The 14515-nt window shown below is 34.4% G+C and overlaps 1 protein-coding gene across 1 annotated transcript; it reads left to right on the forward strand.

Annotated features, from left to right (window-relative positions):
* The first annotated feature begins 4751 nt into the window (after window positions 1-4751).
* On the forward strand, window positions 4752-9993 carry guca1aa (guanylate cyclase activator 1Aa). The gene is made up of 4 exons (XM_073838877.1): window positions 4752-5081; window positions 8066-8215; window positions 8294-8387; window positions 8467-9993. The coding sequence occupies exons 1-4, from the start codon at window positions 4884-4886 to the stop codon at window positions 8592-8594; spliced, it is 570 nt and encodes a 189-aa protein (XP_073694978.1). The 5' UTR covers window positions 4752-4883; the 3' UTR covers window positions 8595-9993.
* Window positions 9994-14515: the final 4522 nt, after the last annotated feature.

Here is a 14515-nt window from a genome sequence, read left to right on the forward strand (position 1 = left end):
AAATGTTTTTCTCAAAAAACAATTTCCTTACGACCGAAGAAAGAAAGACAAACATCTTGGATTAAAAAAAAGGGGTGAGTACATTATCTGTACATTTTTGTTCTGAAAGTGAACTACTCCTTTAAATATTCAGTTTCTATAAATATAACACTTGTGCTCTGCACCACGCCTCTCTGTTGCATTCCACCACATTAATAAACCAAATATATCATGTTGAATAAAGAAAACGATCTTACCGTTTGGTTAGTCTGCATATTTGTTCGTTTTTATACTACTTGTATTTCTCATAGATTATGACTGGACACAGACTGTGAGCACATCATATGCATAACTCAAAATACAATGCACAACTCGAACACATAATGAGCTCAAATCTGTTACGTAATGTGTGCCCCTTGAACTGACAATAACCACCTCCTGTAGAACAATAACAATCTGTCTAAATTTTCTGATAATAAATAACCACATTTGACGGAACCATGAAGCGGAGATAAACGAACAGAACCGAACAACGCCGAAACAGAGAAACTGACGACTGCGGCTGCGTCGCTTTCATTTTGTCTACACAACAGCAAAGATTATTGAGCGACTCTTCTTCCTTGTCTTTTAAAATCGATTGGTATGGGAACAAATGTTCAAGACACATAAAGGTATGACTTTTATGTTTTATACTGGTTATAAAACGGCATTATTAAAGCCCATTGAGCGGCAGTAATGAGCGCAAGCTGTAGCTGGGCTCGTGGTGATGACTCGTAAACAACTCTAACGATATATATAAATGTACTTGTGTTTGTGCATGTCAGCGATTGAATCCATTTGGAAACATCTTGTTAATGTTATTAAAGCATGAAACTGACCTGTGTATTCGGCGCAGGGAAGAGCTGCGTGGTTTATTTGATCAATTTCGTCTCCAGGATTTTAGAGCCACATCACCAAACATCCCGGAAACAGAAACGCAGCGCTGTGATTGGACCGCGCAAGGGAGTGTGTGAAATCTACCAGTGACTCTGTGAGGCGCGTAACTGTACACCAAGGGACCGTCCGCAAAAATAAAACGTACAATCTAAATACTCTAGGCATGGTTGTTTGCAAGAGATAATAGAAACCGCTTATAACAAGTATATCAGGTTTGGAGTTGCATCATGGTTCAAAACAGAACGGGACGACATGATTTAAAGCTTAACGTGATTATTAATTATGGAAAACAGCTGGGACGCAGCCTTGTTCTTCTGGCGCACTACACCACTGTGTTTGTGAGCTTTGTATCTCGCTCTGTCAACTGTTTTTCGGAAGTGATCAAGTGGACATCGATGTTTGCCAGATACACTGTGAAGGTATTTGATTCTATTCATAGAAGCCTACAATGGTGGACCAGAAGACGCAGTAGGACGTCCATAGAGATGCTCTCCAGCAGCGAAACGGAGTCAGACTGATGAAGGACGTACAATTCTTATGGAATTAAGACAAAAAATACTTCATGAATCTCTCTAGTGTTTCTGTACTACTTTTCAAAAGGCTCATTGAAGGCACTGAGGTTTAGAGGTTAAGGAAGAGTCCACCACTGTTGTAACCACACCTGATAGACTGAAGACTGAACTCAACACCTGTTTTTCAGGTTTAAACCTACACTGAAAGGAACCAATGAAGGAAACTTGGTTAAGTTTATAGTTAACTCTTTGCCTCACTGTTAATCCTAAACAGAGTTGTTTGTACCTTAGCAAGATTTTTTTCATTCCATATCCACAAAATGTTGCAGTCAGGGAGAAGAGCCAAATCCTTAACATTAGCACATACTGTACACCTTGCAGAATCTGCAAAATGTTATTTTAGCAAAATAAGAGGGATCTTACATAACCATATGTATATTTTACCCACTTTTATTTTATTTAATGTCTGTGGTTGAAGCAAATGTTCAGCATGTCATATATATAGTTTTTAGTATTAGTTTATTTAGCAGTTATTAAAAAAAGAAGAAGAAAATGAGAAAACAGACATTAGAAATGTTGCCTTGGCAGCTAGCTGAAAGGTTTTTTTTTGTGTTTTTTTTTTTCCAAGTAATGTTTATTTCAAGTAATTTTTGTATGGTTGTAGTTTTACCTAGTGATAAACTGCGTATTATGGTTTTATAAGCTAATGATAATAATGTTATTTTTAGTACTGATCTGAATAAGATAGTCCACAAGAGAAAATAATAGTTACATTTATAAAAATGACCCTGTTCAAAAGTTTACACACACACACACACACACACACACACACACACACACACACACACTTGATTCTTAATACTGTGTTGTTGGCTGAATGATCCACAGCTGTTTTATTTTATTTTATTTATTTATTTTGTGATAGTAATGAGTCCATTGTTTGTCCTGAACAGTTAAACAGCCAACTGTTCTTCAGGTTTTACAAATTCAGTTTTTTCAGCATTTGAACCTTTTCCCAACAATGACTCTATGATTTTGAGATCCATCTTTTCACACTGAGGACAACTGAGGGATTCATGCACAACTATTACAGAAGGTTAAAACACTAACTGATGCTCCAGAAGGAAAAACAATGCATTAAGACGAAAACTTTTGAACAGAATGAAGATGTGTACATTTTTCTTATTTTGCCTAAATATCTTTTTTTTTTATTATTATTTAGTACTGCCCTTCAGAAGCTACAGAAGATACTTGCATGTTACCCAGAAGACAAAATAAGTTAAATTTAGTAAAGTAAAAGTCTTAGATCTTCAAATTCAAAACGTTTTCATCCCCGGGCTCTTAATGCATTGTTTCCTACTGAGTGAGCAATTGAATCTTGTGTAATAGTTACATATGAGTCTCTCAGTTGTCCTCAGTGTGAAAAGATGGATCTCAAAATTATACAGTCATTGTTGGAAAGGGTTTAAATACACAAAAATGCCATAAACCAAAGAATTGGGACCTGAAAGATTTTTCTGATAATTTTCTGGGCAGTTTTAACAAACAAGGGACAAAAAACCCCCAGCTGTGGATCATTCAGGTAACAACACAGTATCACCGAATCAAGTGTATGTAAACTTTTGAAACCAGTATTTTCTCTTGTGGACTATATGTAATCATATTTTATGTGAAATATCTTATTCAGATCAGTACTAAATAAAAAAATAGCATGCATTTTATATGATCCCTCTTGTTTTGGTAAAATTAACATTTTGCAGATTCTGCAAGGTGTATGTAAAGTTTTGAAATCAACTGTATGTATATTTTACCCACTTTTGTTTTATGTCTGTGGTTGAAGCAAATGTTCAGCATGTCATATATATGAGTTTTTAGTATTAGTTTATTTAGCAGTAATTTAAAAAAAAGAAAATGAGAAAACAGACATTTGAAATGTTGCCTTGGCAGCTAGCTGAAAGCTTTTTTTTATTTTATTTATTTTTTATTTTATTTTTTTCCAAGTAATGTTTATTTCAAGTAATTTTTGTATGGTTGTAGTTTTACCTAGTGATAAACTGTGTATTATAGTTTTATAAGCTAATGATAATAATGAATTTGGTAAGCTGCTATAGTGATGAAAAGGAGACTACAACAAATATGATTTGGAGCAAGAAGAATTCCATTAGGATTTCCATAATTTTCCAAGAGGAAAAAAAAAAAGAGTGCGACTGATTAACAACATCCTTTACAGCTATTTTCTATTATTTTAAATCATTTAATTCCAAAGTAATATTACTACATAATATTATTATGTAGGCTACAATAAATTTGTTTAAAAATTTAAATATTAAAGAAATGCTGAATTATGATGGTAGTAACTATAAAAAACAGGTCACTACAGTCTGTGAAAAGGATCCACTGAAGTTTTACTGTAGGCAAACTGTGACTGTAAATGCCAGTACCCCATATTAGGAACATAAGCTTTAAATATTGTCTATATTATTATGTATTCAAAACAAAATGACTATGAAAGTGTTAAAAATTTCTCAGTAATGGAACTGTCTAGAGTCACAAGTGCGTTTTTACACGTGTGACTTCAATACTAATCTTAATACTAATCTTAGAACACTGTGTTATGAGAACAAAGTACTGTCATGCTCAACAAAATGCATTTTTAGAAACTTTCCAGAAAAGACTAAACAGATCTAGCAAGTTTAAGCCTGAGAAAAGAGAAATGCGCAGCATTTTGGATCTGTGAATGTTTTATAAACTTAATTTCTTGTGATGAAGGATGCATTTCGTTCCTGTAATAGACTGATATGTGAGCTTTTGAATGTTATCAACTATTAATATTATTGTTGAATAATTTATACACCCATGTAATATGGATGTGATGTGTGTAATTTGACAATCAAATGCTAACATACTGAAAATGTTTTTTCATGTGAAGATTGTGGAGGCTGTGAATATCGATATGTAATTATTGTAAAGGCTTGTATGAAAAAAATATCTGCTGAAGCTTGTTTCCTTGGCATATGATGATGACTCAAAATTGTGACATGGCTACTAACATGCATTCATATGAATATCAGTTTGAAAATAAATTTAGAAACGACTTTCAAACGAGAAATGCTGATGCAGTTGCATCTTTTCACAGACATCACATGGGAATGTTTGTCAGCATGCCCTCAATCTCACATGCAATTACCAATGGCCATCCCAGCCATGGTCATCCTTAAGCCTGATATACACATTGAGCTGGATTAGTCGCAGTTAATATCAATAAGATGGAGTTGCTGGGGCGTGTCTGATCCCAGGCCAGTATAAAAGCATCCTGAGGGTGCCCACCTGTCTCTTAGGTCCCAGTGTCGTGTGTCTGTGAGAAGCGAAACGCTCGCCTGCACAGCAGACCAGTTGGGCTTCTTGGCAAATTAGCTCCTGTCTGGCTCGCCAAAAAAATCAGTTCTCAGTTGAGCGATGGGGAATTCAACGGGCAGCACCGTGGACGACCTGCAGGCTGTTGAAATGCATCTGTGGTATAAGAAGTTCATGACCGAGTGTCCATCTGGTCAGCTCACGCTACATGAGTTCAAACAGTTCTTCGGGCTCAGAGGTCTGGATCCAGAGGCCAATGCCTACATTGAGCAGATGTTCCGCACTTTTGACATGAACAAGGTGAGTGGACAGTAACAGTGGCTAAAGATGCCTTTGAAAACTTTCTGCTTTCAACGACAGTTTCAGCATACCGGTAGCTGGCGCATTTGAAGTTTCAGTTTTTATTAAAATGCTGGTTATAATATGGAAATTTTGAGACGTATTGCATTCTGTTACATCAGATTTGAAACTATGTTTGCTAAGTTGATGTCAGACTGATTTATGCTGATCCACATCTCTTTTTTTTTTTTTTTTCATTCAATTGAAGTCATAGACTAATATATCGGTTAAAAAAAAAAACAATATGACAATTTTGAGCTCATCAGCTTTGGTTGATAGCTATATACTGTTAAAAAGTTTGAGGGCAGTATGATTTTTTTAGAAGAAAATTAATACTTCTATCCAGCAAGGATGCATTAACTTAACTAAAAAAATTCAAATTGAATTGTTACAGAAGATTTCCATTTTAAATAAATGCTACGGTTTCTATTCGTCAAAGAAAATTGAGGAAAAAAGTAATTTTCTACAAAACTATAAATTAGCTAACTGTTTTCAACATTGATACAATTTTTTTTTTGTTTGAGCACCAAATAAGCATATCAGAATAATTTCTGAAGGATCATGTGACTCTGAAAACTGGACTAACAGCTGCTGAAAATTGAGTTTTGCCATCACAGGAATGAACAAAAAAATGTATTAACTATAGAAAACAGACATTTTAATTTGTAATTCACATTATTCAAATTGTATTTCACAATATTCATCATATTGTGGTGATCATATAGATACTTTAAATATTTAAAAGAAATCTTACAGACCACACATTTCTGAATGGTAGTGTATACATAAACCCATATTTACTGATCACTGTACACCGGTCAGCACACGTGAGTTCATTATTTATCGAATCATATCCGAGCAAAGCTCAGATTATTCTTACCGTACTGGCTCTATATTTGGCACGTCATGTCAGCTTTTATTTACAGTGACTCGTGTTAACACAATGAATAATGAGCTTATCTATGAGATTAAGATTTACAGATTGTTGAACAGGTTTGAGATTGTATTATAGAAACCAATCCATTCATGTGCAGTAACAACTGCTTAATGTTTCAAAGCCAAAACATGTTTTCATTATTGGGTCCCAATAGGATTTTCGGCACAGAAATTGTTTTAAACTTCATGATGCTATTGGTACTTATACCTTGATATAAGCATTCGATACAAGATTCCCAGCATGTATTTCAGATATGTTCATATATTCTAAAATTATCCAATTTACTTTACTTTACATTTACTTTTCAGAGAAATCAATAATAGAAATAGAAAAATATATAAAAAGACAAATTAAAAAGGAAATTATATCCCACTTGGTATTTTTTTTTTTTTTTTTTTTTTTTGCGTGTGTGTATGTATAAGATAGATAGATAGATAGATAGATAGATATACTGTTGTAGGATATTTGATATAGTTTACTACTGTTACTATATTTGGATGTCAATTTTCACAATACTTTGTAAAATTCTTTATATTTTGATTACAGCAAATTGTATAACAGTGGCGTTTTGTAAAACTGACATTGTGACTGACATCTTTATTGTATATCATAAATTGTTAAAGTGTATTATTTTCATAATGATCATTTTAATGATTTTCTATTAGTTTTTTTTACATCTTGAAATAATTTTTATGCACGATAACACACTTCATAATGTATTATATAATTAATTTATACATTTTACAAATGATTAAAAGGTGGCACACATTTGCTGCCAACACTATAAAAAAAAAATATATATATATATATATATATATATATATATATATATATATATATACACACACTCACACACTGCTGTTCAAAAGTTTCAGTAATATCGGGATCAGTAAGATTTCTAATATTTTAAATTTATTTTAAAGAATTCCATTATCGGGACTGCATTTACTTTATCAAAAATACAGGAAAAACAGTAATTTTGTAAAATATTATTACAGTTTAAAATAAAGTTGTTGTTTTTTTATTCAATACATTTTAAAATATATTTTATTCCTGTTATGCAAAGCTGAATTTTTAGAATTGTTACTCCAGTCTTCAGTGTCACATGATTCTTCAGAAATCATTACAATATGCTGATTTATTACTTTTATTATCAATTTTGGAAACATTGGAAAAGTTGTGCTGCTTAATATTTCTGTAATACTTTTTTCAGGATTCTTAGATGAATGAATAGTTAAAAGAACAGCATTTATTCAAAATAAATTTAACAATAAAAGTCACTGCTATCAATTTATCAATTTAGCGCATCCTTGGTGAATAAAAGTATTAATTTCTTAAAAAAAAAAGAAAGGATAAAAACTTACTGACCTCAAACTTTTAATTGGTAGTTTATATTGCTACAAAAGTTTTCTATTTTAAATAAATACTGTTCTTTCTTAACTTTTTATTCATCAAATAATCCAAAAGTATTACAGGTTCCAACTAAATATTAAGCAGCACAACTGTTTTTAACATTGGTAATAAATTAGCATATTAGAAATAATACCATGCACAGTATCTACACATTAACACACCTCAGCATTGTCCATGACCTTCCTCCCTGCCACTGACCCAGACAGCTGGAATCTGTCTCACAAAAGAGAAGTGACATTTGGAGGAAAGTGTGTTGACCTGAGGATTATGTCTGCCACAAGCGGCTGGTGTCTGTGTCTCAGATGCAGTCCTTGGAACTGGCAGTAATCCTCCAGAGGGCACCCTCATCATCCCAATCGTGATCCTCAACACCTCCATCAACTAAATAAGAGAACAAATGACATCCAGACACTTTAGGATTCATTGCATATCTAATATAAAACAATTTACAGCTATCTAATAGCTGTAATAGATGCTGATTGGTAGATCTCAAAGGTCAAAAAAGTTCTAAACCATGAAGCTAACCAACCAGATCAGACGTAAAACAGTGTTTAAAATGTGTTATGTTTCTAAATAGAGTTTGTCTCTTTTGCAGGACGGCTATATAGACTTCATGGAGTATGTGGCCGCTCTCAGTCTTGTAATGCGAGGCAAGATGGAGCACAAACTGCGCTGGTATTTCAGACTTTATGACGTTGATGGCAATGGCTGCATAGACAGACACGAGCTTCTGAATATCATAAAGGTAGAAAACATAACATTAGTTCAAACTGCACTATATGGTTATGATAAGAAAATATAAACCCAGTTTCTTTTACTTTAGGCCATCCGTGCCATCAATGGAAGCGAGTCGCAGGAATTGAGTGCTGAGGAGTTTACAAACCGAGTGTTTGACAGAATCGACGTCAATGGAGATGGTGAGTGGAATTGAAATACGATTTCAATCTTAAGAGACATGTTCAGTTCTGATTAAAAAGACTGTTCTCTATTCAACAGGGGAGCTGTCACTGGAGGAATTTGTAGCGGGGGCACGTAGCGATGAAGACTTTATGGAGGTGATGATGAAGAGTTTAGACCTTTCGCACATAGTGGCCATGATCCATAACCGGAGACGCAGCGTCTAAGAGACTGTCTATATTCATATATGCCACTTATGAGTCTCCCATAGAGTCTCTTGATCAGAAAAACAAGAGCAACACTCACTTATCAAACTGTCTAATTCTGAAAGCACTTTAAAGCACAAACAATCACTTCAAACAGAGACGTGAGCTAAAGGGGCCAAGAAATGAAATTGGTGTGGGACGTCCCACATCTAATAAACTGACTGTTTCCCAAAAACAACCTTCCTGCTAAGCAGAACCAGGTTTCAAGGGAAAAGAATCAGTAGGATGTGGGCGTCCATTTATGGAGATTTATTTTTTATTACTTTAATACTAACAAAACTAACTTTTTTAAAATATATATTTATGTATTACTTGTATTAGATGCTTCAGAGAAAGATTTTTATAAATATTTGACATGAAGTGCCCCTATTATTGTCATCTTCAAGGTTGCTAATAGTGTTTCGGGAGTCTTCTACAATAGCATGCAAAGTAAAAAATATTTGTATGTACTGTATGTAAGCACTTGTATATAATTCAAATTATATATACATATCACTGATTCTTGAAAATTTGGCAAAAACATGTCCCAACAAGAAAAGTGCTCATTCTGTTGGAAATGAAGAACATTTTCATAAATCAAAAGAATCAAGATTATAATCAGAGGGTCAGTTGCACATATGTAAGGTTCTTTTATAGTTTTCTTTTAATTTTGTATTAATTTAATTATCAAATCTGGCCCATTGCCTACAAAATCACTTGTCCTCAGATAGGAGATAATCATTTCAACTTGATTAAAAAAGCAAAAAGTAATCATTTAATTGAATAATAATTTTACTATATGAAAGAGTACATTGTAATATGTATCACAAATTACAAACACTGTGTTTGAATAATATTTACAATTATTTTTGGTTGCACAAAATGTGTCCCACATATGCGTCACCACCGTCAGATATTTATAAAAAAGCAATAAAATCAGGCAACTACAAGGTCAACTGCATTCCTGAGGACCACATTATCAAATCTTCAGCTCTACTGTATGCTTCAAGATCAGCCAAGCTCCTGTAAATTTGCTATTTTCTCTTAAAATTGTTCATATTTTTGGACACTGCTACTGTGGCAACCATAACATGTCAACACCGTCTCTTTTGTATAAATAATATTAGATTTGATTATGACATAAATGTATACTTTTTAAAAACAAGTCTGAAGTAGCTAGCAACAGAGTGAAAACAAGATGGCTAATGTGAACAACTAATGCATATCATGTGAAATAGTAGGTTTTTGTCACCACCGTCAGATGTCACCACCGTCAGGTTTTCTGTCTGACCATGTTGAAATATTTGAAAAATGTTTTATCAGAGTGCTCAGGATTGTTATTTGTTGGACCAAATAGTTAAATAAAGTTGTTAAACAAGAAGCCGTTGACTTGAGTGGTATACATTTTGGAATTTTATGTTGTAATGAGGCCACTGTCACCACCGTCAGATTAGTGTCACCACCGTCAGAGGGAGTTTTAATTTTTTTAAATAAATATGCATAGGGGCCTACAATATATTTTGTCAGTGCTGCTGAGTTAATAAAGTAATAGTCTCTTTTAATACAAAAATACATTTGTTAAATAAAAAACATTTTTTGTTTGATTTAAGCAAAAAGTAAATGTTGTAAAACACTAAAAAGTAAAACGCCTATTTTATGAAAAAAATACAAAATGGGGAGGTGACACCAGTACATTGCTGAAAAGCTAAGACCTTGGTCTATAATAATATACATTCAGATGGTGTAATTAAACACTTTTTTTTTTTTGAAAAATAAAACCTGTTTTATCCAAATTCTCAAGAATCACTGATATACAAATTTTACGTATAAATCTAACATATTTCTTCTTAATATATACATGTATGTGTGTGTATTTATATATGGATAATAAATATACACAGTGCACACACATATAGTATGCAAACATAAACTTATTTTGAATCTATTAATCACGACCAATTGTTTTGCAGCTCTACTTTATTTTTTTGTGCATTTTCAGCTTTACAACTTTGCAGATCCTTTATATCACATACAGCTACGTTACACACTGTATGAAAAGCGATATGGCATAATAGGGGCATCTTAAGTGGTTAAACACATTTGTTCAAAAGTTTGTGGCCCTCAAGGCTGCTTACCTGCATAAGAAATACATTAAAAAAGTAATATTGTGAAATATTATTGCAATTTCAAATAACTGTTTTCTGTTTGAATATATTTTAAAATGTAATTTCTTCCTGTCATGTCAAAGCTGAATTTTCAGCATCCGGCAAGTCCAGGCTTCAGTTATATCATCGACGTTGAAACAGTTATGCTGCTTTTTGAGAACGCACAAAAGCACAGCATTTATTAGAATTAGAAATCTTTTGGAACTATGTAAAAGTCTTAAATGTCACTTTGGATTAATTTAATGTGTCTTTGCTTAATAAAAAAAAAAGCATTTTAAACAAGTCTGATTTAGTGATTTGGTTCCTATAAGGTAATATAAAAAAATTCTCATATTACCTGAATTTCAGTTTAAATAATGTAAAGAATATGTCTTCGACTGCATGTCAACCTCAAACTGTCATGTTTACTTCTTAATAGATATGTGACCCTGGAGCACAAAACCATTAATGTATGGTTTGTTAGGACAATATTTGGCCGAGATACAACTATTTAAAAATCTGGAATCTGAGGGTGCAAAAAAACAAAAAAAACCCCATCTAAATAAATTCTAAGCAATGCATATTGCTAATCAACAATTAAGCTTTGATATATTTACACTAGGAAATTTACAAAATATCTTCATGGAACATGATCTATACTTAATATTCTAATGATTCCTTGGCATAAAAGAAAAATTGATAATTTTAACCCATACAATGTATTTTTAGCTAATAAATGTGTTACTTAAGACTAGTTTTGTGGTCACATGTGCATACTGTATTTAATACTATTGCATGCTATGTTATGCATTTGCATAGACAAGGGTGCCTTCTGTTGTAGAACTACAGGACCTACTTTTAGCTTTGTAAATGAACTGCTTGTGCTTCCATTTGGACATTAAAAATGTAATAACTTAACACTGGTGTAAGTTCATGCTTGTATTAATTAACCACAGACACCAAGATGACCCTTTGCCCTTGTGTCTGAAGCCCCCGTCTTCTATTCAAACTACGTCAGCGTGAGAACACACGAGTCAGATTTGGAGCCGTTTTACTGTGGTCCCTCAGTTTCTATGACAACCCCAATCTTTTACCATGGAGACCTTGTGAGTCAGACGCTGCATTGGTAACCTCTGAAAAGCTGAATTAACAGACTGCAATACTATAAACCCAAATTTCAATTAATCACTTACACGCCACTGCACACACAGTTCCTTTCTCCCTGATGCTCATTTATTAGTTGTTCTGGGTTGTGTTTGTCTGCGTCTGAGAGGGTGATTGGTATTCATGCCAGCTTTGCCATCTTGTTGCAAAAGGATAAGGAGGTCAGTCCTCGGAGCTGAGCTACTCTTCTAAGGATCCAAATAAGACAAAACATATTTGTAATATAGATATCTCTCTCATATAAATGTAGTTAAAGGGACAACTGTGATATTACCATAAAGCCTGAGAGAGATGCGCCAGCCACCCAACTGCAAAAGCACTGCATGAACATCAGCAGATGGGAATAAAGCCTAATACATATAAATTAATTATAATTTAATACAATCAGTTAGTAGTAGAGCTTGTTTAAAAAATTAGTTCACTTTCAGAATGAGAATTTCCTGATAATTTACTCAGCCCCATGTCATCCAAAATGTTCATGTCTTTCTTTCTTCAGTCGAAAAGAAATTAAGGTTTTTCAGGAAAACATTCCAGAACTTTTTTGCATATAGCGGACTTCAATGAGGATTAATGGGTTGAAGGTCCAAATTGCAGTTTCAATATACAGGTCCTTTTAAAAAAATTAGCATATTGTGATAAAGTTCATTATTTTCTGTAATGTACTGATAAACATTAGACTTTCATATATTTTAGATTCATTACACACAACTGAAGTAGTTCAAGCCTTTTATTGTTTTAATATTGATGATTTTGGCATTCAGCTCATGAAAACCCAAAATTCCTATCTCAAAAAATTAGCATATTTCATCCGACCAATAAAAGAAAAGTGTTTTTAATACAAAAAAAGTCAACCTTCAAATAATTATGTTCAGTTATGCACTCAATACTTGGTCGGGAATCCTTTTGCAGAAATGACTGCTTCAATGCGGCGTGGCATGGAGGCAATCAGCCTGTGGCACTGCTGAGGTGTTATGGAGGCCCAGGATGCTTCGATAGCGGCCTTAAGCTCATCCAGAGTGTTGGGTCTTGCATCTCACAACTTTCTCTTCACAATATCCCACAGATTCTCTATGGGGTTCAGGTCAGGAGAGTTGGCAGGCCAATTGAGCACAGTAATACCATGGTCAGTAAACCATTTACCAGTGGTTTTGGCACTGTGAGCAGGTGCCAGGTCGTGCTGAAAAAATGAAATCTTCATCTCCATAAAGCTTTTCAGCAGATGGAAGCATGAAGTGCTCCAAAATCTCCTGATAGCTAGCTGCATTGACCCTGCCCTTGATAAAACACAGTGGACCAACACCAGCAGCTGACATGGCACCCCAGACCATCACTGACTGTGGGTACTTGACACTGGACTTCAGGCATTTTGGCATTTCCCTCTCCCCAGTCTTCTTCCAGACTCTGGCACCTTGATTTCCGAATGACATGCAAAATTTGCTTTCATCCGAAAAAAGTACTTTGGACCACTGAGCAACAGTCCAGTGCTGCTTCTCTGTAGCCCAGGTCAGGCGCTTCTGCCGCTGTTTCTGGTTCAAAAGGGGCTTGACCTGGGGAATGCAGCACCTGTAGCCCATTTCCTGCACACGCCTGTACACGGTGGCTCTGGATGTTTCTACTCCAGACTCAGTCCACTGCTTCCGCAGGTCCCCCAAGGTCTGGAATCGGTCCTTCTCCACAATCTTCCTCAGGGTCCGGTCACCTCTTCTCGTTGTGCAGCGTTTTCTGCCACACTTTTTCCTTCCCACAGACTTCCCACTGAGGTGCCTTGATACAGCACTCTGGGAACAGCCTATTCGTTCAGAAATTTCTTTCTGTGTCTTACCCTCTTGCTTGAGGGTGTCAATGATGGCCTTCTGGACAGCAGTCAGGTCGGCAGTCTTACCCATGATTGCGGTTTTGAGTAATGAACCTGGCTGGGAGTTTTTAAAAGCCTCAGGAATCTTTTAGAGGTGTTTAGAGTTAATTAGTTGATTCAGATGATCAGGTTAATAGCTCGTTTAGAGAACCTTTTCATGATATGCTAATTTTTTGAGATAGGCATTTTGGGTTTTCATGAGCTGTATGCCAAAATCATCAATATTAAAACAATAAAAGGCTTGAACTACTTCAGTTGTGTGTACTTTACGCGTGCGTGATTACATAATACGTGAGGTTGAGCTAGTGCAAGATGAGCATTTGTGGTTAAAAATTATATACATTTTTATTTTTCTCTGAAAATGAACGATGGTTTCACTAGATAAGACCGTTATTTCTCAGCTAGGATTGTGTAGAGCCCCTTGAAGCTGCACTGAAACGGCAATTTGGACCTTCCCCATTGAAGTCCACTATATGGAGAAAAATCCTGGAATGTTTTCCTTTTTTTCGACAGCAAAAATAGTATAGCATTAGTACACTTTTATTCATGAAGGGAACTAATCCTTTAATGCTACAAACAATTTATATATTTCAAATAAGTGTTGTTCTTTTGAACTTTCTATTTATCAGTGAGTAATGGCTGCTAAAAAAAAATCAGCTTTGCCAACACAAGAATAAATTATATTTTAAAAACTAATAAAGTCTAACATAAGAGTATGAAAAGTAAACATGACCCATTGC

The sequence above is a fragment of the Garra rufa genome, chromosome 4, assembly GCF_049309525.1.
Source record: "Garra rufa chromosome 4, GarRuf1.0, whole genome shotgun sequence".
Taxonomy (NCBI): Eukaryota; Metazoa; Chordata; class Actinopteri; order Cypriniformes; family Cyprinidae; genus Garra; species Garra rufa.